This window comes from Ictalurus punctatus, chromosome 13, assembly GCF_001660625.3.
Source record: "Ictalurus punctatus breed USDA103 chromosome 13, Coco_2.0, whole genome shotgun sequence".
NCBI lineage: Eukaryota > Metazoa > Chordata > Actinopteri > Siluriformes > Ictaluridae > Ictalurus > Ictalurus punctatus.
The window spans coordinates 12,031,414-12,052,437 of record NC_030428.2 but is presented as its reverse complement, the minus strand read 5'-3'; the positions used below and the strand labels follow the sequence as shown (position 1 = coordinate 12,052,437).

At 36.9% G+C, this 21,024-nt stretch overlaps 3 protein-coding genes across 3 annotated transcripts; all 3 read left to right on the top strand.

Annotated features, from left to right (window-relative positions):
- Window positions 1-640: 640 nt before the first annotated feature.
- prv2 (parvalbumin-2) lies at window positions 641-2,703 on the top strand (the record flags this gene model as incomplete). The annotated part of the gene is given in 5 exon segments (NM_001201036.1): window positions 641-656; window positions 1,245-1,330; window positions 1,683-1,815; window positions 1,907-2,016; window positions 2,402-2,703. Coding segments are annotated over 4 exon segments (330 nt in total). The 3' UTR covers window positions 2,428-2,703.
- A 2,536-nt stretch (window positions 2,704-5,239) lies between these two features.
- On the top strand, window positions 5,240-9,380 carry pvalb3 (parvalbumin 3). Its single transcript, XM_017482591.3, has 6 exons — window positions 5,240-5,394; window positions 5,757-5,822; window positions 6,088-6,220; window positions 6,312-6,421; window positions 6,802-6,860; window positions 9,094-9,380. Exons 2-5 carry the CDS (start codon window positions 5,762-5,764, stop codon window positions 6,825-6,827), a joined length of 330 nt encoding a protein of 109 aa, XP_017338080.1. The 5' UTR covers window positions 5,240-5,394; window positions 5,757-5,761; the 3' UTR covers window positions 6,828-6,860; window positions 9,094-9,380.
- Window positions 9,381-16,012: 6,632 nt separating this feature from the next.
- On the top strand, window positions 16,013-20,209 carry pvalb9 (parvalbumin 9). The gene is made up of 5 exons (XM_017482835.3): window positions 16,013-16,266; window positions 17,343-17,410; window positions 17,691-17,823; window positions 18,463-18,572; window positions 19,981-20,209. Exons 2-5 carry the CDS (start codon window positions 17,344-17,346, stop codon window positions 20,004-20,006), a joined length of 336 nt encoding a protein of 111 aa, XP_017338324.1. The 5' UTR covers window positions 16,013-16,266; window position 17,343; the 3' UTR covers window positions 20,007-20,209.
- The last annotated feature ends 815 nt before the right edge of the window (window positions 20,210-21,024 follow it).

Genomic DNA, 21,024 nt, shown 5'->3' with positions numbered 1-21,024 from the left:
TATATATATATATATATATATATATATATATAGGGGTTGTTGTGCTATTTTTCTTTTCTTTTTTTTTCTTTTTTTTGCATGTGTTTAGCCCACATTCATCACTTGTTTTGAGTCAGTTGTATTGCAGACCTTAGTTTTTTTAAAAGATTTTCTCTACAATTTTTATTTGATCAGTGTATGCATTATTATTTCAAACACATTACTTGTGTTAATTATACTTAACTACCTATGGAGCATTTGTGACAGTTGAGCTTTTTTTTTCATTTAATGTCATTAAATGGTAAAACAATATGAATGAATCAAAGAATAAATGAAGAATGAAAATTAATGAATGAATAGGATGACACTTCAATCAATATTAATAGCTGATTCCTCCATGACAAACTCATTACACTTAAACTGTCCTTCTTTCTTCATGCTAAATTCCAGGAGCTCATGGTAAAATATTGTGTTTCGCAATGGAGCTTAGCACATTACCCATTTGAAAACCTATAAATAATCCTATATGACTACTGGACACATTTTTTTTCAAAACTATTGCCAACCTAAGCATATGGTGTCCATTACAGTTCTTGAGACAAGGGTATAAATGCGAGAGAAGGCACTCTTGGCCAAAGCCATCTGCCACATCTGCTATAGAGCGCAGCAACACAAAGGTGAGGCCCATCACTGCATACTCATCTCGCCATCTTTCACCACCATGGAATACACATAAAGAAAAGAGGAGCAAAAACTCGCTGGTGGATGCAAACGGATCTACATCTGCAGGATATGGCTGCCTTCTTTATCCTAAGCTATTATCTCATCAAGGATTTTTACCTGCCTGAGGATGAGCTTGCTAGCCTAAGCTTCTCTTATTTGTTTTGTGATAGGAAACTTGGTGTGACGGGTTTAAGAATCAGGCCTGTCCAGCTAAATTTAAACGTCTAGAACTGTATTAATGTTCATATGTCTGCAGGATTAATATAAACATTGTGTGTGAAGATTATGCTGGGCACAATGAGAGTTAAGTGATGTATAATTAGGTTTTGCTGCCACTGCTATACAGCACAACTTCCTGTTCAGACTGAAGATTCTAGGTATTAATTTAACACTGAGGATTTTATTTTGTGGATTAGTATTTGCTACAGTCTTAGCCTTAATACCTTGTGTCAGTATGGTATGCAGGGAACATGCTAAAAGTTAAGTGCATGTGGGTTTTTTTTATGTGACATTTAAAACTCACTTCCCTCACTGATTTGCAGATATCTAAAAAAAACAAAAAACAAAATGGCCTTCGCTGGAATTCTTAAGGATGAGGATGTGGCTGCAGCCATCAGTGCCTGCTCTGGTAAGACGGCCATATTGCAGTTCTGTTCATTCTACAGTCTTCCTTTAAGTGTTCTTTATAGTCAATAATGGTAGCTTTCCAACTGGGCTCTAACTGGAGCTTTCTCTGAAAGGTTCCCCCAATGAACCCTTTATACTTTTAGATGAACACTTTGTACCAAAGATTGTAATGCGTTTCTAGTCATCCCAGAAATGTAATAGGGATCATTCACATAGAAGCCATTTAAAAACACTAGACTTAAACATTAATATAAAATGTTTCGTTTGACTGATAGTGTTTTAGACAAGCTGTTAACGACAAAAAAAGAGCAAAAAAAAAAATACTAACAAGTGGAATTTCTCACTTTTTCTAGCTGCAGATAGCTTCAACTACAAAACCTTCTTCGCCAAGGTTGGCCTGTCAGCTAAATCTGCCGATGAGATTAAGAAGGCCTTCTTTGTAATTGATCAGGACAAGAGCGGCTTCATTGAGGAAGATGAGCTGAAGTAAGAATCCAGTTCCTTGAGCTTTCGTTGGCTTAAATTTAAAATAAAAAATCCCATAATACCCATCTTAAACTTTACCTGTTTCCTTCAGACTGTTCCTGCAGAACTTCTCTGCTGGTGCCAGAGCTCTGACTGATGCTGAGACCAAGGCCTTCCTTGCAGCTGGTGACAGTGATGGCGATGGCAAAATTGGAGTTGATGGTACTTAAGCAATACTAGCCCTCGCAGAGCTTAAATGAAAGGCATTATAATTTAATAATGAAGACAAATATGTGAGACAGACTATAGATACACTGATTGCTTACACAAATGATTCTGTGTGTTCAGTAGATATTTGATTAATATTTTAATCACTTTTTAGTCTGGTGTTTATATAGTTATTTACTGTTTACTCTACATTTCAGAAAATTGCTGTTTTGTTAAAGCATTGTGATAAATGCTTTGCTCTATATTGTCTGTTAAGACGACGCAGTAGAGAGAAGATATGCATGCATGGGGTAGTCGTATAAAACTGTTTAATACTGCTCCAAATTCACAGTTCATTTCACTCATTGTTGCCTTTTTTTTTTTTTTTTTTCTTTTCCAGAGTTTGCTGCCCTTGTGAAGGCTTAAGCTCTCATGGAATCCAGTTCTTTTTTTTTTTTCGTTTTGGAAAGAGATCTCTATACTTTTGTAGAGGCCCTGGCTCCAATGCTTAATGAATTTTTTTTATATATGTATTTATTTACAACAACTCAGAACTCCTCACTGCAAGAAAAAAATGTCTTAAAAACTATTTATTGCTCATTTATTGCTTGTTAGGTATGTAATTATGTAAAGCGCCTAACATGTGCAAATCTAAAATGCCTTTTGCACTTTTGACAATGAAATAAATTTGCATTTGGTGTACAACTATCATCCGTTGATTATCTAACACACACATAATCTTGCATGAACCAGCTTGATATAGGATTTTTTACACAAGAGACAAAAAACAGTTACATGACACATAGGCGACAGTTTGGATACAGTGTCAATTGGGATAAATGGTATAGTGAAAAAGAAAAACTGTTAAACGGTTAAAGCCAGAGATTTCCAGCTCTATCTCTGGCATGGAGGGACTGAGCAGAAGGAATGTACAGACGTTTCAGCTCTAGGATCCACAGAGGATTCCTAAGCTACATTTCTCTATTCATACTCGGCTACATTACTGTACAGGCATCACTTACATATGTCTATAATTATCCCAGATGGATCAGTAACATTGCGCATGTATGTAGTACATACATGAGGCTGGTGTTGCTATACTAGTTAGGTCTTACTGGGAATTACTTTTACAAGACCTTATTATAGTCAGTTAGCTCAATTTTTATTAGAACACAAGAATAAACAGTGAAATGTTCTTCTTGATTTTAAAACTTAGATAGATGTGCTGCATCTTGGGTATTTCTTGACATGTAAAAAGGCTTCTGTACGCTCCCCTCACATTGCACATGTGGAAATCTAACTGATGTTGACATCTAATTGAAAGGATTTATTTTGAAGGCAAAGCTTCAAGATTTAGGACTTTTCAATGAACAAATCTCTCAGTCTTTTTCTGTCAGCCTCCTAAAAGAATGCAGTCTGCCATTTGATTCGGTTCAGGCAGGTTGCAGTTAGTGTTAGGCTTAAAGTCTTAAATGGAAAGAAATAAATACATTTCTGATCTTAGAGAAAAACCAAAACAGGCAGGATTACATTTTAGCATAATTAAAAACCACCAAACAAACAATCCACATATAGTGAGTGATGATACTGCCACCTGCAGCTGTCCCCCAACATGCTTAGGAATTCATTAATAAACAACTGGATATTAATATATAGCTTGACATGAATGTTTTTCTTAGAGTTTATGAACTTATGAGAAAAACTATCATCTTAAATGATTATTTGCTACCGGTATTGCTTAAATAGTAACCTTTCATCATTTTACATTAACACACATACAAACACACACACAGTGAGTGAGTGAGCGAGAGAGAGAGAGAGAGAGAGAGAGAGAGAGAGAGAGAGAGAGAGAGAGAGAGAGAGAGAGATGTCTGTTTGGCTACTGGTTAAGTGGGGTAACCCTAACGTAAACAAAGTTCCACTCACGATTGTGTCTGAGCATTTTAATGTCGAACACCTATCACCTTTCACAGCCTTCATAAATAGTGCCTTCACTGTAATAACATGTTGGCAGAGTAGATGTACTTGAGGTGAAACAATTGAGTCACAAAATACAAAAGTAGACATCCCAATAAAACATTTCAGGTGAATGATTCAGGTAGTATTTGAACTGTCATAAAAGGCTGGATGATTACATCATAAATCCATTATATATCCATTAAATCCCTGTGCTTCAACACTGACTTTTTCATTTACAATTTCAGTTCATTTTCACGTAGCCTAGTTGCAAAATCCCCAGTGTTGAATTAACACCCAGATTGCTGAATTTACACCCTACAGTGTTTATATATATATATATATATATATATATATATATATATATATATATATATATATATATATATATATATATATACAATTGGAACATAACTCTGAAAGTGCTCATTCCAGACATGATGTAATGGGACTGAATTTATTCAACACATACCTTCAGTAAGTACAGATAGATTTGCTCTTAATACACTGAAACAGTGCTTGCACCATTTTTAAACATGGCAATGAAAATCTAATTGCATTCATGCATTTCAATTTAAACATGCTACATTATTACATCTCTTGAAAAACTTTTGGATCTAATGAGCTCTGAAAGATCATTATTTATCATAATAAACATGTATATACAGAAATAAAACTGACTAATAATGGCAACATTAATGTGTTTTTGTCCTTTCTAGCCATACAGCAATAAAACCAAAACATGAGCATGAAAGAAAACTAGCACATTGCTAAGGAGGTGAAAATAAACAGTGCAGAAGCCTAAATTACAAAAAAAAAAAAAAAAAAAAAAAAAAAGGATGGCAATAACAAACGAACAAAAACAAGTGGAAGAGGAAGAATTATTGATAGCTATAAACCTGTCACTCGACTGATTCCGTTTGTTTGTTTGTTTTGAAATATTGGACACCGCCACTTTCAGAAACTCTAGCCTACACAGAAACCGAACTGATAATCCGATTTGTTTCAATGTGAATTCAGTCCTGAAAGCAAAGTAATTCTACAGCTTTTCCGATCAGCAGCATCAGCAGTGCAAGTCTCGGTGAAGAGAGAAGATCATGTGGACTGACTGTCTCCCACACTGCAGCTCTGCAGTTCACTGTTCATCCGGCTCAGCAGCATGTATTATTAGCCCCGCTGGTGAGTATTAAGCACTTTTACATATACGTACATTTGAACCATCTTCATTTATACGCTTATAAATAGAACGGCCTGACTACTGGATACGTTTTTCAGGCAACTGCCTGGCACGCGGTGTCTGTTACGCGCGTGCCTCAAGTTTCGGTGAGTGGACACACAGCGCGAGCGTATATAAACCTCACGGCGCGGAGCATGTGGTCACTGCAGTCGCAAGTTTTCATCAGTCCGAGTGCACATCGCAACCCCAAACAACCTGAGGTGAGTGAGTGTCTGCAGCCTCAAGCCGAACACACTTTTCCTTTTTATCATTTTTTATTTTCTTTTTTCAAACCTTTGGACTAACTTGGGACCTGCATCAGGAATAAGTAGCCTATGGATCATAATGTCCAGGATGTGACGCTTAAAGCTTAGCCTTCAAGTCGTTCACTTCTAATTTTCTTTTTAATAAATCTGCATAGTTTATATTTTAATATGAGCCTACTACAGTGATAACAAAATATGCATGAGCTACTGTAGGCTATATGGTGCTTTATTAGGCAACACTAATGCTTCACTTGTCTGTCTGTGAGATGTTTACATTTATAAGCCTTTTCTCCATCTTTTTGTCTTTTCCTTTAAAGCAAAAATGGCATTTGCTGGACTCCTGAGTGATGCTGACATCACTGCAGCCCTGCAGGCTTGTCAAGGTACTGTCAATATCTCTTGGTCCTCTCAATCATTACAAGACTTTGTCCGCATTACCTGAGGTTTTCTTGAGGCTTTAACATCCTATCATGGCTCAACCATGAATAACACTTTAGTTTCAAGTAGAGCTGTTGCTCTTCAGAACATTCTAGACAAGCTAAAGATTCTCAAGTTTGCTTGCAGTGATTTTCAAATTACTCGTCACAGTGTTCGATTCGTCAAAACTCTCGTTCAACATTGTCAGTGTGTGCTTTTTGTGCTCTCCAGCTGCTGACTCCTTCAACTACAAGACCTTCTTTAGCAAGGTTGGCCTGAGTGGAAAGTCCAGTGATGATGTCAAGAAGGCCTTTGCCGTCATTGATCAGGACAAGAGCGGCTTCATTGAGGAAGATGAGCTGAAGTAAGAATCCAGTTCCTTGAGCTTTCGTTGGCTTTAATTTAAAATAAAAAATCCCATAATACCCATCTTAAACATTACCTGTTTCCTTCAGACTGTTCCTGCAGAACTTCTCTGCTGGTGCCAGAGCTCTGACTGATGCTGAGACCAAGGCCTTCCTTGCAGCTGGTGACAGTGATGGCGATGGCAAAATTGGAGTTGATGGTACTTAAGCAATACTAGCCCTCGCAGAGCTTAAATGAAAGGCATTATAATTTAATAATGAAGACAAATATGTGAGACAGACTATAGATACGCTGATTGCTTACACAAATGATTCTGTGTGTTCAGTAGATATTTGATTAATTTTTGAATAACTTTTTAGTCTGGTGTTTATATAGTTATTTACTGTTTACGCTACATTTCAGAAAATTGCTCTTTTGTTAAAGCATTGTGACAAATGCTTTGCTCTATATTGTCTATTAAGATGACACAATAGAGAAAAGAAATTCCTGCATAGGGGTAGTCGTATAAAACTGTTTAATACTGCTCCAAATTCACAGTTCATTTCACTCATTATTGCTGTTTTTTGTTTCCTTTTCTAGAGTTTGCTGCCCTTGTGAAGGCTTAAGCACTTCATGCAGCCTGATTTTTGGAGTTGATGGTAAAAAAAAAAAATCCTTTATCATTTTATTAACCCTGATACGCAGTATAATGCTTGTTATAAACCCAATTCTTACTGCAGATACAGTTGCAATCAAAATGATTCAACCCCCATTGCAAATCAGGTTTATTGTCAAAATGTACAGACTTTCAGCTGTTTGCAATGAAGAAATCAAACAAAAGCCATTTAAATAGTTCAACACAAAGAATGCTTCAAGTGGTTTCCCCAAATTCAACTGAAAATGTAACTTATAATGATTTCTCCAATTTCAGAATTATTCAACCCCCTGAATAGCATAAATATGCAAAACAGGTGTTGTCTCAAGCACACATGATGCAACTAATCAAGGGCTTCATTAGTTGCACCAGATGTGCTTGAGCTGGAATACATGAAATACCTGAACTGGCTAGGGGCAGAAAATCGGTGAAATACCTGGAAAAGGAAGCCATCAATGGCTGCAACCAGGTTTCTGAGAACGTAGGTTGTGAAAAACCCTCGGGTGACTACAAAAGACCTGCAGCAAGACTTGGTGGCAACAGGGACTGAGGTTTCAGTGAGCATAGTAAGGTGCATCAAAAACGCAGAAGGTTTCCATGCCAGAACTCCAAGATGTACACCACTACTGACCCAAGAGCACAAGAAAAGTCGCTAAAAATCATATAAATAAGCCACAGAAGTTTTGGGATTCTGTTCTGTGGAGCGAAGAAACAAAACTGGAATTTTTCAGCACAATGGATCAGCGGTATGTCTGGAGGAAGAAGAATGAAGAAAGAACTTCCTGTCCACAGTCAAGCATGGTGGTGGCTCGGTGATGCTCCGGGGCTGCTTTGCATCCTCTGGCACTGGGAACCTGCAGCGTGTGGAAGGCGAGATGGATTCATTGACTACGTTTACATGGACAGCAGTAATCTAATTATTGACCTTACTCTGAGTAAGATAATAATGTGATTAAGGTGTTTACATGAGTCGCTTTTAGAATACTCCTCTCATGTACCCGTTTTACACGTTATAGAACATAATTAGATTAACGGCACACATCATTACGTCACCGCGCCACGCCGTCCGACGTCCCTCCAGAATTTCACGTATCAACATACAGTCCGTCTTCGTTATGGTGCCGTATACAGTTTTGGGTGTTTTTATTTTTAATTTTTTCGAACGCTTCCAGTGCGGTTAATTATTTGTCATACTATACGTGCTAATAGATGACTGCTTGAAGCCATAGGCTGCATCCCAAATTGCGTACTTACCTACCATATAGTAGCCGAGATACTTGTATTTCTCTTACGGCAGGCGTATAGTAGGTAAGTACGCGGTTTGGGACGCTGCCGTGCTCTCTTGTTTGCCGTAAAATGGTAAGCGCTGCCTTGTGTGTACGTGTCCTGTAGCAAAATGCGGTGAAAACTCTCACATGACATTAATAATGTGATTAAGGTGTGTACATGTCTGTAATACACGTTGATAATGCGACTAAAACAGGAATACTCCACATGCCTTAATTCGATTTGTGTTTACTTCGAGTATGACCTTAATCGGATTAAGGTCATTAAAAATTGCTGTTTACATGGTAGTTTCTTAATCAAAGTATTGTCTTAATCGGGTTAATGGTGGATTATTAGTGGAATAGTGTTGTCCATGTAAACACACTGAATGAAGTATCAGGAAACCCTAGGAGAAAACGTCATGCTGTCTGTGAATAAGCTGAAGCTTGGGCATCTTTGGACCTTCCAACAGGACAATGACCCCTAGCATACCTCAAATTCCACCAAGGCTTGGTTGCAGAAGAAGTCCTGGAAGATTCTACAGGGCCATCACAGTCACCTGACTTGAACCCCATAGAAAATCTCTGGTGGGATTTGAAGAGGGCTGTTGCAACACGCAAACCCAAGAATATTACTGAACTGGAGGCCATTGCTCATTGCTCAGGAATGCTGCCAGAAGCTGATGTCTCACTATGAATCTATGCTCTACTAAGTGCTATGCTCTACTAAGTACTAAAGATGTTACCATGAAGGGGTTGAATAATTTTGAAACTGGAGAAATCATTATAAGTTGCATTTTCAGTTGAATTTGGGGAAACCACTTTCGTTGTGTTGAACTGTTTCAATTGCTTTTGTTGGCTTTGTTCATTGCAAACAGCTGAAAGTCTGTCAATTTTGACAATAATCTGATTTGCAATGGGGGTTGAATAATTTTGATTGGAACTGTATTTAATTACAATTTATACTTCCAGAGCTTGCTGCTGTAGACAAGGGTTAAATGACAGCTGACCACAACAACCTCTTACAGAAAAGGAACAACAATTCCCAAAGCCTCACCTCAGTCAAGCTGATTTTTATACATGACTTTGACATGCCTGCGCACCTTCTGCTCCCACGCTGCCCTCTGTCCTGAATGACTTTGAATGTCAAATGGTTGTTTAAGACATTATCACAGACATGAACTTGGGGTACTGTACAATCTGTGATGCACTTTTTTGGGAAAGGATGGTGAGAAGAGAATAAATGTCCTTTTTTTTCATGTTTGTGTCCTGATTTTCATTTTCTTTTTCAATATAACATTCTTCTCTTATGTTAATGTGTGACTTAGGAAATACACAATAGCAATTTTTTTTTAAATCACTCAAACAAAATGGTTTTAATTTTAAGATGCAGTTTGCAATGTTTAAAAAAGTTTCCAGACCAGTAAAAACCATATTGTTTCTAGGATATCTGCCACAGACTGCCATTCTCATTATTTATATACAGTTGATCTGGCTAGTTTCCTAATTTCAGGCTTCTGTTAAAAAAAAATTCAGCCTAGATTAAAAAGCTCCAAATCAAACCAGAAATCAGAATAACTCACTGTCCATTTTCTTTAATAACAACAATAACAACAACAACAAACAATAGATGCATCCCACTCTGACGCCTCAGCCTAGCTCCTTGGGTCAAATCAACTCAGTATGGACTGTTTTCACACAGACTGTTAGATTTATTTGGAAGGTTTCTATCAATATATTTATCCATAAAACCATTCCTGTACACGAGATAAAGCAAAAATGTGCAATAACAGTCCAGTTGACATGACATTAAATGCACCGATAGCTTCATTAGCTTTGGCTTACTTGTTTGTAATGCCCACTGGATCGTAAGTCGGTTACTCAGTTTTTGGGATGTTTTAAACGTCTCCTTTGATCAAAATCTGACGTTTTCGTCTTAAATATATGACTTATTTGAGTCAGTTACTTCAAAGTCTATATATAAACACCACTTTAGCAGCTCTAGCAATACATTTCTGAACACTTTGTTATGTATAAATAAAGGAGATAACCCAATTTCGGTTGTTTTTAACCTAGTGTTTTTTAGAGTGTGCAAGAAAGCAAGAAAGTTTTAGCATGTTTGCCTTGCACCTATGGAGTTAAGGGTTCAAATCCGGCCTCTGCCCTGTGTGTGCAGAGTTTCATGTTTTCCCCATGCTTCGGCGGTTTCCTCCGGGTACTTCGGTTTCCTCCCCCAGTCCAAACACATGCACTGTAGGCTGACTGGCATTTCCAAAGTAGTGTGTGAATGGGTGTGTGAATGTGTGTGCAATTGTGCCCTGCGATAGGCTGGCACCATGTCCAGGATATCCCCTGCCTTGTGTCCTGTGTTCCCTGAAATGAATGGATGGATGTACAATAAGAATATAAGAATAGAATTGAAATAAACATCTAATAAGAGTTTCATATATTGGCAATATATTTCAGCATGAATAATCCTAATGAACATATTAATCTATGAAAACTTGGTTTCATTTTTACCGTCATGTCAAAGCCAGAATCTGTGACCAACTACACTTCCCAGAACTACAACATCCAATTTCACACTCACCTGATTACTAAACACACACACACACACATCTGGACAGTCACCACCACACACACACAGTATAAATAGACTCTCAGTTCTCATGCTGTTTGTGAAGTATACACTCTGTGTTTTTTTGTGCCAGTTGTTCCCAAACCTCTCTTATCATGATAGTCTTTCTGGTTTGAACTTGTTCTGTTATTCATGTTTTTGCTCTGGCCTGCCCTTGTTAATGTTGTTTGTTCATCGCCTGACCCTTGCCTGTTGTGTGACTATGTTTTTGGATTACGCCTTTGTCCTGTTTGCTACGATAAATAAAATCAACGAGTACCTGCACTTGCATCCTCAACTGCATCTTTACAATATTAAAATGTTCGTTAGTGGCAGCTTATAAAATAGCACTTGATCCAGCAAACACTATTTTTTGCATTTTAGCTGTAGCCACAAGATACAAATTTAATTGTAAAGTGAGTGTGCTTTGTAGGCTGTTTTATCACACTTTTACTTTGATTTGATGTCTTGAATTGATCAAGTAATGCCAGCATTTTTGTTAATTCATGGTGCTCTCCAGTGAAGAAAATGTGCCCATGGTTTTCCAAGCATTCATCTACTTACAGCTCACTTTAATGTTTTAATAATGCAAACAAAATTTGGTCCTTGAGATTCCTATCATTCGATAGAATCTCTATAGCTTTTGTTAGTGTATTTACAGCCTAAAACATGATTTTCAGCATGACAGGTTGTATTTATGTCAGACAGTGGTGCTAGACTTAATACGGCTTCCACTCCACCTGATATCGAGCAAGACAAATGAGCACAACTACAAGCTCAGAACTGTGTGTAAATGAGACACTGCTATGTCCCCTTCTCCTTTGCGACTAGTCTTAGAAGCACTACTGTATTTATTTTGAAAACTGATTTTTAAGTATGTATATTTAAATTTTGGCATGCATACTTAACATTCTATGTCCATACTTAATTTGTGTATAACTTAAAAAAAAAAAAAAGCATACATATTTTGCATACTAATTGTTTAGTATTTTTACATATTTTTACTGATTTGTACTTACATATTTCCTTGCTTAAAGACTTCTATGTATCAGTAAATTATGTAAACTTTGCTTAGTAAATTAATCCATAGGGTAAGCTAGTTAAAGTTTAGCTGGCTCCTGCAAGTCTGACCAGGGTGAATTAAGCGTTTCAGCATGATTCAGATGCTCAAACTGACATATAAGGAATAGTAAAAACCTAAGGCTTGATAAATAACTGCAGTGGTGAGTTAGCATGACAGGTAGTGTTAATACTTCATGTTCCAATGGTTGCAGGTTCAATGCTGAACTGTGGTCACTTCTGTAGTGTTTCCTGGTTCCTCCTGGGCTTGTGTGGATTTCCTACAGGTTCTCTAATTTTCTTCCACCTCTAAAATTTGAGTATGCATACCTATTTTTACATATGCATATAAACTTTGTGTCTATACTTTGTGTACAACATTTTTTAAAAGCATAATTATTTAGCATACTTATTGTTTAGTATTTGTACATATTTTTACTGATTTGTACTTTCATATTTCTTTGCTTAAAGACTTCTATGTATCAGTAAATTAGGTAAACGTTGCTTTGTTAACTAATCCATATGGTAAGCTAGTTAAACTTTAGCTTGGTCCTGCTGCAGTGGTGAGTTGGCATAATAAGCCTGTGTGGGTTTCCTACAGGTTCTCCCACCTCTTGAAAACAAGCCACTTAATGGTTTAGCTAAAAGTCTGACTTGTAAGACTACTGTGACTCTAACCACGACAAATATGTAGATGATGGATAAATTGTTTCAGCATGATTCTGATGCTCAAACTGACATATAAGGAATAGTAAACATCTAAGGTTTGATCAAAGAACCTAACCAATAACTAGTTTTTGGATGAAACCCTTGGAATAGAAACATGTGCAATGAAATCATTTTAATCATATTTCCATGATATCAGTGTGAAGATATGCATTTATTAAAACATGCAGTTAACAGTTCTGTTTCCCACGTTTTTGGCAGCCATGAAAGAAATAGAGCTTCCCCATGTCCTAAAATATTACTTTTACACCTGAGACTTACAGACATAGATCAAATGTTTGCAGCTAGTTGAGCTGAGGCTCAAAAGCCATTCACTGGTATATTAAACCCACACGCTACCCCTGGACTATCCTAGCACACATGCAAAACCACCATAACTTAAATACTATAGTTATTGTACCTGTACTAAAAGACTCGATCAAACTCATTTTATTTTTTACATAAGCTTGTATTCACAAACTTGCTTAAATTAGGTTTATCATAAGTTATGATGAGAAACGTAATTTTTTATGTGAACCCTTCCACCACATATTCCATTTTTATTGTACTGTGTTCAGCTACAGTATGTTGTTCCATGCGCCACCTGTGGTTATTGTGTGGAAAAACAACAAATGAATTGAAATTCTTAGAGTCATAAGCAGTATACCGCGTGATCACACGTGACGAATCACATGATACCGCGTGAAAAAAGCATGCATTCTTAAAGGCCACATCTGTATTTCTCTATTTACATCTACAGTCTAATCTGAATACCACTGTACACAATTCCAGTATTAGATCCTCACTACATATGTGTGTGTTACTCAACTCTGAATATGACCAATGGGTTTTTGTAGATTGCAGGTAGAATTTCTGTCACTGTTTTCTATGCTTGAGCACAGAGCTGGATTACTGCAGAAGTATGATTTATTTATTATTATTTACTACTTTTGTTATTCTTTCACACCAGCTCTATGGTTTCCATGCTTGGTTGCAATCATTTATATGTGTTATGATATTTCTGAGAAATGAATCAGTAATCTTTGTGAGTATTTTCAACCCTGTTTCTCACCCTATGCCCCTGAGCAAATGTGGTTTTATGGTTGCCTAAATTTATGCAGTGCAAGACTAAACCTGGCCAAATAAAACTAAACTGAAATATGAATCCATCACTGTTACTTACTAAGCAAGCTGGCTAACAAAACGCAACCTATTAAAGTCATTCAGCGATGCTTGGAGTTAACACTAAGTGGCATTTAGCTACATTGCTACAACCTGTGGAAAGCTAGCAGAGTCAGTTTGCTTGAAATATGCTTAGAATGATAATTATTTATTTGTTTGCGGTTGCTTGTTATAACCATCCTTCAAAAATATGCAGCTTCTATGCACAAATGCAAAGTAAAATGTTAAGGGATAGTTCCCTACACTGTAACACTACCAGTAAGTTCTGTGACATTAGACTCTGTTGTCAGGCTCATATGTCGTCTCTTCTTCCTCGGGACAACCTCATAGCCCCGAGCTGCACTGTCGCTCTATCATCTCACACATTATGAACATCAGACCTTGCTGAGGTTATGCTGATGTAAGTCTGACACTGAAACCTCTGTCACTCATCCACAGGTTGCACTTATAGCATTATAAACACATCTTTTCAATTGGTAACATTGGTAAAGCTGCCAGAGCTGCTACAGAAGTATGTCTAAACAGTGTACAAGGAGATATGGACATCATTACAAAAAAAAAAACTGCACTTGAAGCAAAACAAGTCTGTCATGATCAGGTAAGCTTTACATCCTGATCCTCAACAGGATCCTATCCTGGGAGCGCTGGGCCATGGCAGGAACACACAATAGTTGAGATACTTTTCTTTCTTTCTTTAAATAAGTTAAATGTGGCACTGGTAAAGCATAACCACTATACATATACAGTAAATGTAAGAGACACAGATGAACAGACCCCACCTGTGTAAGTCACAAGAAATATAAGTGGGTTCATTACAGTGATATCTAACAACCCAACAACATCCCTCTGATAAAGGCTGCATATACGGTATATTGTATTTGACAGTGTTTTGTGTGATTTAGTACTTAAAGCTTGGTTTTTAAGTTCATTGGATTCCTTGGTGAATTAGTGACTAGCATCCAGCTCTCTCATCACTGTGACCTGGGTTCAATTCTCAGTCAGGGAACCAGCCACTGGAGGGCTGCACAAGCCAGTGCACTCTCGGTGCTGGTCCCAAGCCCAGAAAATGGGGAGGTTTGTGTCAGGAAGGGCATCCGGTGTAAAACTTGTGCCAGAATCGATATGTAGACGGGTGATCCGCTGTGGCAACCGTGAAACTGGAGTAGCTGTAAGAGAGTTTTTTTTTTATTAATTGGAGCAATACTTAATGATTTCTATGTAGTAGAACAGATGTGGGTGACATGATGGTTCAATGGGTAGTATTGTTGCCACGCAGCTCCAGGGTCCATGGGTTTGATCCTGGTCTTCCTTTGTTTTCCCATGTTCTTGTGGGTTTCCTCTCATGGGCTCTCTGGTTTCATCCCACTGTCCAAAAACATACAATAGGTGGATTGGTTACACTCAGTTGCCTCTAGGTGTGAATGAGTGTGTGAATATGTGTGTGAATGGTGCACAATGATGGACTGGTGTTACATCCAGGGTGGGCTCCAGATCAATTGTGACCGTGACCAGGCTCAAGCAGTTTCTGAAGATGAATGAATGAATGAATGAATGGAGTAGATGTGGCAAATTAATCCACATATTCAGATGTGTCTTGTGAGAATGAAAATAATTTATTAGGAAGGTTATATGTGTGTATTGTCATATAGTCACCTATGTATATGCATATGTAAATGCCCTACTTCTGGTTCGAGTTCTCATTACTTGGAAACCACTCACTGCTGCTAAGGATGGCCCCATATGGACAATCTAATGATACATGATATTACTGTGGATGGTACCACTTAAAAACCATGAAGATGGCTTAGGATGGCAACTGCCATGAATAGTTTGCCAGAACTCAAGTCTCCATCAGTGAACAGTTGATAACTTCAACAAAATAGACTTTAGGTTAAAACTACAATGAATGTCCTGTTTACACAATTTCAGTAATTGACTATATCGCACACAGTTATCGAAGGAATATTTTTTTTATAATTACACTATCTGCTGTCACCCAGATGAGGATGGGTTCCCTTTTGAGTCTGGTTCCTCTCAAGGGTTCTTCCTCATATTGTCTCAGGGAGTATTTCTTTGCCACCATTGCATCTGGCTTGCTTATTGCGGATGAATTTATACTTTTAAAATTTATATCCTGAATTTATATATTTCTTTACAGCTGTTTTGTGAAAATATCCAAGGTTAAAAGCACTATACAAATAAAAATGAATTGAATTGAACCTATATGATACGCAGACGCACAAACTCACGTGTGACAGAATGTGCATGAATGTGCGACTGCGACTGTAGAAGTGTGTGTGAGTGAGAGCGTGTCTAGGTTGTGAGAGTGAGAGTGGTAATGAAGCACTGAGTTGTGTGAATTGGTGTGTGTAGTGCATGTGTGTGCAGGGCACGCACTGCTCACACTAAAGGTTAATTAGGCCAGTAAGTAGAGCCTTATGGCAAGAATCTGATCCACCGACAGGTAACCTTATAGTCAGACATCGTCTGTGTCATCAGCCCTTATATAAGTCCACGCTCACTGGGAAACACACATTGAGAAGAGCTGTGCTTTGAACCAGCAGGGGAGTGACTGCACATCGGTGAGCATCATCTCAGCATCACCATTCCACTCAGTCAGAGAAAGTTAACGGGATAGACAAAGTTAGATCTGTGACACAGAAATGTATTTTTAAAGCTCATTTAAAGCGCACTGAAGCTGAAGCATAATTATTAATCTAGTGAATGAAGCATAGCACTTCTTAATATTTGCACTTATGGCTGAGATGTATTGATGGTGGAAGAAATGTAATCTTGAATGTGGCCTATTTTTTACAGTTAATTTGAACATTTTTCTCCGGAAAAAAAAAAAAAAACCTTAAATAACATCTCAACCTTAAATACTAACAGCTAAGATTTACGTTACATTCACGGTTTGTAAAAAAAAAAAAAAAAAAAAAAAAAAAAAAAAAAAAAAAAAAAGGAGAGAAAAAAAAAAAAAAAAAAAAATATATATATATATATATATATATATATATATATATATATATATATATATATATATATATATATATATATATAATATTTTATATATATCCATTAACATGTAGCCTATGGTAATATGTTAATTATGGTATTAAAAAAATAGCAAATCCCTTTCATTGTCTCCGGCATGGTACTATTAATGGCACAGATTTATTTTTATTTTTTGTACCTTTAGAATGTATCTTTTACCTGGTTAGCTGCATGTGGTGTATATTCATCAAGATTTTAGAGTAAAGCTTTAAAGGTACATCAGTGACCTGCCTTAAATGTACCACTATATTAAAATTCTTAAGGTGAAACTAATTTACAAAAGATTTGTGCAGCATTAATGGCACAACCCCAGCGACAAGGAAAAGTACAATTTGGTGCCTTTGTATCTGAGAGTGTGCAGCTGCTTTTTTCATAGATTTATTTTTCCAGGTAAGTGTAGGACATGTTTATAAGACAGTAATTTCTGAAAACAAATTGAGAATTAAACTTAATGGTAGGAATATTCTAGTTCAATTATTTTTATGTCTAACATTTTTATATGTGAAACACTTCTCCTGTAGCCTTTATTAAGAAAGAATGTTTATAAACAAATGGTTTCATTCCTGGATTGGTGGAAATCATTTATCACATTGTTTCTTGACAGGATGAATATGTCTCTCACTGATATCCTCTCTGCTGAAGCCATTGAGAATGCCATTAAGGACTGTGAAGGTGAGCTGATGCAGAACGAAAGACACAGAAGGGACAGATGGGGGATTTGTTTGCTTGTTATTAAAATGAATTAAATGAGAATGTTATCATTTAAGATCACATGAAACATAAAGTCAATCCTAGTATTTGAGGTAAAATGACTGTGTCTGTAAATTTAGTACCTAGGTCACTGCTGGATCTTAATGTTCAGATGCAGTGGAAGCAAGCTGAAGAGAGGTCATGTTGGTTGATTCTCAGTTTGGTAGCATCACCTGTCTCTCTTGTGCACTCCTCTTAACAGCCCCAGACTCCTTCAGTTACAAGAAATTTTTCCAGGTGATTGGCCTGACTAAGAAAAGTCCAGAGGAAGTCAGGGAAGTGTTCCGCCTCTTAGATGACAACAACAGCGGGTTTATTGAGGAGTCAGAGCTCAAGTATGTATTAAGTATACTTTTTTATTATTATTATTTTAATGCTTTTTGTTTAATGAAAATAGAAGAGTGTCCCAATGATCACTCATCATTAATTGATTTTCAAGTTTCCTCTGCTTTTTTATACTGACTTTGTAGTCATCACGTAATGGACACTTTTCTATCCTTTATCTAAGCAAGCTAAGAGATAGAACAGATGCAATACTCTGCTTTTTAATCATGAATAAAAATGTTTTGCGCTAAGCAGCTTTTGTAGCAACTTCAATTAATCAATGGTTCTGCCAGTGTCTGTATTTTCTCTAAGCCACTTCCAAATGTAATCCATCACTCGGGTGTTTTGTGTGGTTTATCTGCATTATGTAATTCTGTCTGTAGACCTTGTGGCAAGGGCAGGTAAGTGACTTTGATAGTGACTGCAGTATCATTTTTGCTGAGGGTTTTGCACACTTGCAGTGAAACAGAGAGCCTTAATGCTTTAAAACTGCTGATACCTGATTGGCTAGGAAACTGAGAATGAGAATGCATCAAATGTGGCTTAAATTTAATTCCTAAAAATTAAGCTGTGTTTATCCTTGCATGCATGTATGCATGTTATTAGTGTATGATTAGTACGTCATTTTATTTTTATTTTGTTTGATTCAGGTTCTTCTTACGGCGGTTTGTCCCAGGGGCACGGACTCTGACCGAGAATGAAACCAAAAACTTTATGTCAGGTTCTGATGGTAACAGCGATGGAAAAATTGGAGTAGATGGTAAATCCCATCAATAATTATGATTTTCTTAGGTGTTGTTTCCATAATTCTATCTCTGCTATTGGCATGGTAGATTCTCACTGTTTATAAGCGCCCATAACAGTAGAACTCTGCATTCATCACATGTAGGCTAATAAGAGAACTGTGCTTGTGCATCGCACTGCAGCTTATTAAAGTCAGGACATGCAGTAGAAATTATGCATGTTATCTTGAATGTTACGTCCAACCTAGAACAAAAGAGATAAGAAGGAAAACACTTTATTGATCCCAAGGGGAAATTGGAGTATATTTGGAATATATTTGGGCATTTAATGGTGCGTAAAACATACAACAGCTTTACATCAGTCCTTTAGATGTTGTCACATCATAAGTTAGCGGCTGATCTGAAAATTTTGTTACCTAATCAGGAAAGGAAAAGAAGTTATGGCTGAATTGAGCATCAGTAGCTGGCTTTGGTAGAAAATGATTTAGAAATTGGTACAATCTATTTTGTACTTTGTCTTGAACTTTTCAAAGGGTTCAAATGTGTAAGAAAGGTAGGTCAGTAAATTAGACTAAGACTATGGTCATATTCTGGTTGCAGGCTATGGGTGCTTGGTAAACTATGGTACTTGCCTATGTAAGTAGTAGAGATCACTTTGCTATTACTATAACTATTACTATTCTCATCTCTTGTGACTGCAGTCTTTCTGTTCTTGTTCTAAAGAATTATATGTAGTTAAGCACAAGACCTGTAGTTTGTAGTGTTTTGTGTGAAAGAAAAATGATAGGAATCTTGTTTTGATTATTTTTCTATTACGGTGAAGACCAATAAAATAATTTTTAAAAATGAGGATTTTTTAAAATTAATTGAAGAAGAAACTTTTTCTGAGTTGCAGAAGTATATGGATAGCTTCAAATTATTATTCCTGATAATAAAAACAAGGGTTTTCAACCATTTTCTTTTAAAGGAAAGTGAATTGTAAAAGCAGGAGACACTGGCACTAGTGATCCTAAAACAAAATTTGTGTTGTTTTATGCCATAGAGAGAATAATATATATATTATATATATATATATTTTTTAATATTCATTTATGAATCTGTAATGCGTGTTGGAATAAGTAAGTGTTAGAACATTCTAGTTGCTTAGAAATCAATCCTCAGTATTCATTCATTCTTTTTATTTAACAGTGCCATCCTGTAACACATTCTGATAGCTTTAAAGCATAGTCCAAGATAAATCAATGCTGTTTCCATTTTAAATGCTGTACATGAGGAAGTTCTAAATAGTCCTCAAGGACTAGAGCAGGTATACAGTTTTGTTAATGTCACACAGGATCCAGACAATTACAGAATGAATGGTCTAGAGACAACCAGATAGAGAACCTTTGCTGTATATGCACTAATGTCTCTCGTCTATGTTTGCAGAATTCCAGAGCATGGTCCTATCTTAAAAGAATGGCGGATTCCCAGTCCATTACCAGCAGCCGTGTGTCCTGTGGTTTCATCTGTCACACTGCTTTTTACATTTCCAAATATTTATCAAAGACCATCACGCACTCCCTCGTTTTAATTTGTCTTGTTTGATGGTTGAATGTCTGTCATTGCCCTCATGCTCGTCCCACATGACCAAGGACAAAACTGTTCAGGGAAACAATTAAAGTCACTCTAACTGCAATATGTGATGTCTTGTTTTGTTTTTTGTCTTTAACCTGCTTTAGATTACTGTGCATCACACTGCTCCGCTTATCGTTGATTAATCTGACTGTCAAGGATTCAGAACTGCTGCAGATTTCAGATTAATCCACAAAGCATTATATTGGGTTTAAACAGAAAAACAATGTGCATTCTCTGATATTATTCAGAAGTAATATGCTGAAGGGTTGTTTCAACTGTTACTAGTTATACTAACTCATACGTATTACATATTTATCAATGATATATATTTAGAATATCTAGTGGATTCAATCCTACAGCCTCAGAAGCACATTGTTTGCACATCTAATGAAGGATATTTGTCCAAAACGTCCTGTTTCTCCAGAAACTAGGTGTACTACACCAAACATTCACTATATATACTTACTGGCAACATTAAGGAACACCTGTACACCTTATGCAATTTTCCAAAAAGCCAATTGTGTGGCAGCAGCACATTACATATAATTATTCAGAAACAGATCAAGAGCTTCAGTTAATGTTTACATCAAACATTAGAATGAGGATAAAGTGTGATCTCAGTAACCTTGACTGTGGCATGGTGATCGGTGCCAGACAAGCTGGTTTGAGTATTTCAGAAACTGCAGCTCTTCTGGGATTTTCATGCACAAAAGTCTCTAGAGTTACACAGAATGCTGAGGGGGGAAAACATGCAGGGCAGTATTGCAGGTGGAAAAGCCTTGCTGATGAGAGCGATCATGGGAGACTGGCCAGACTTGTTCGAGCTTACAGGAAGGGTAATGTAACTCAAATAAC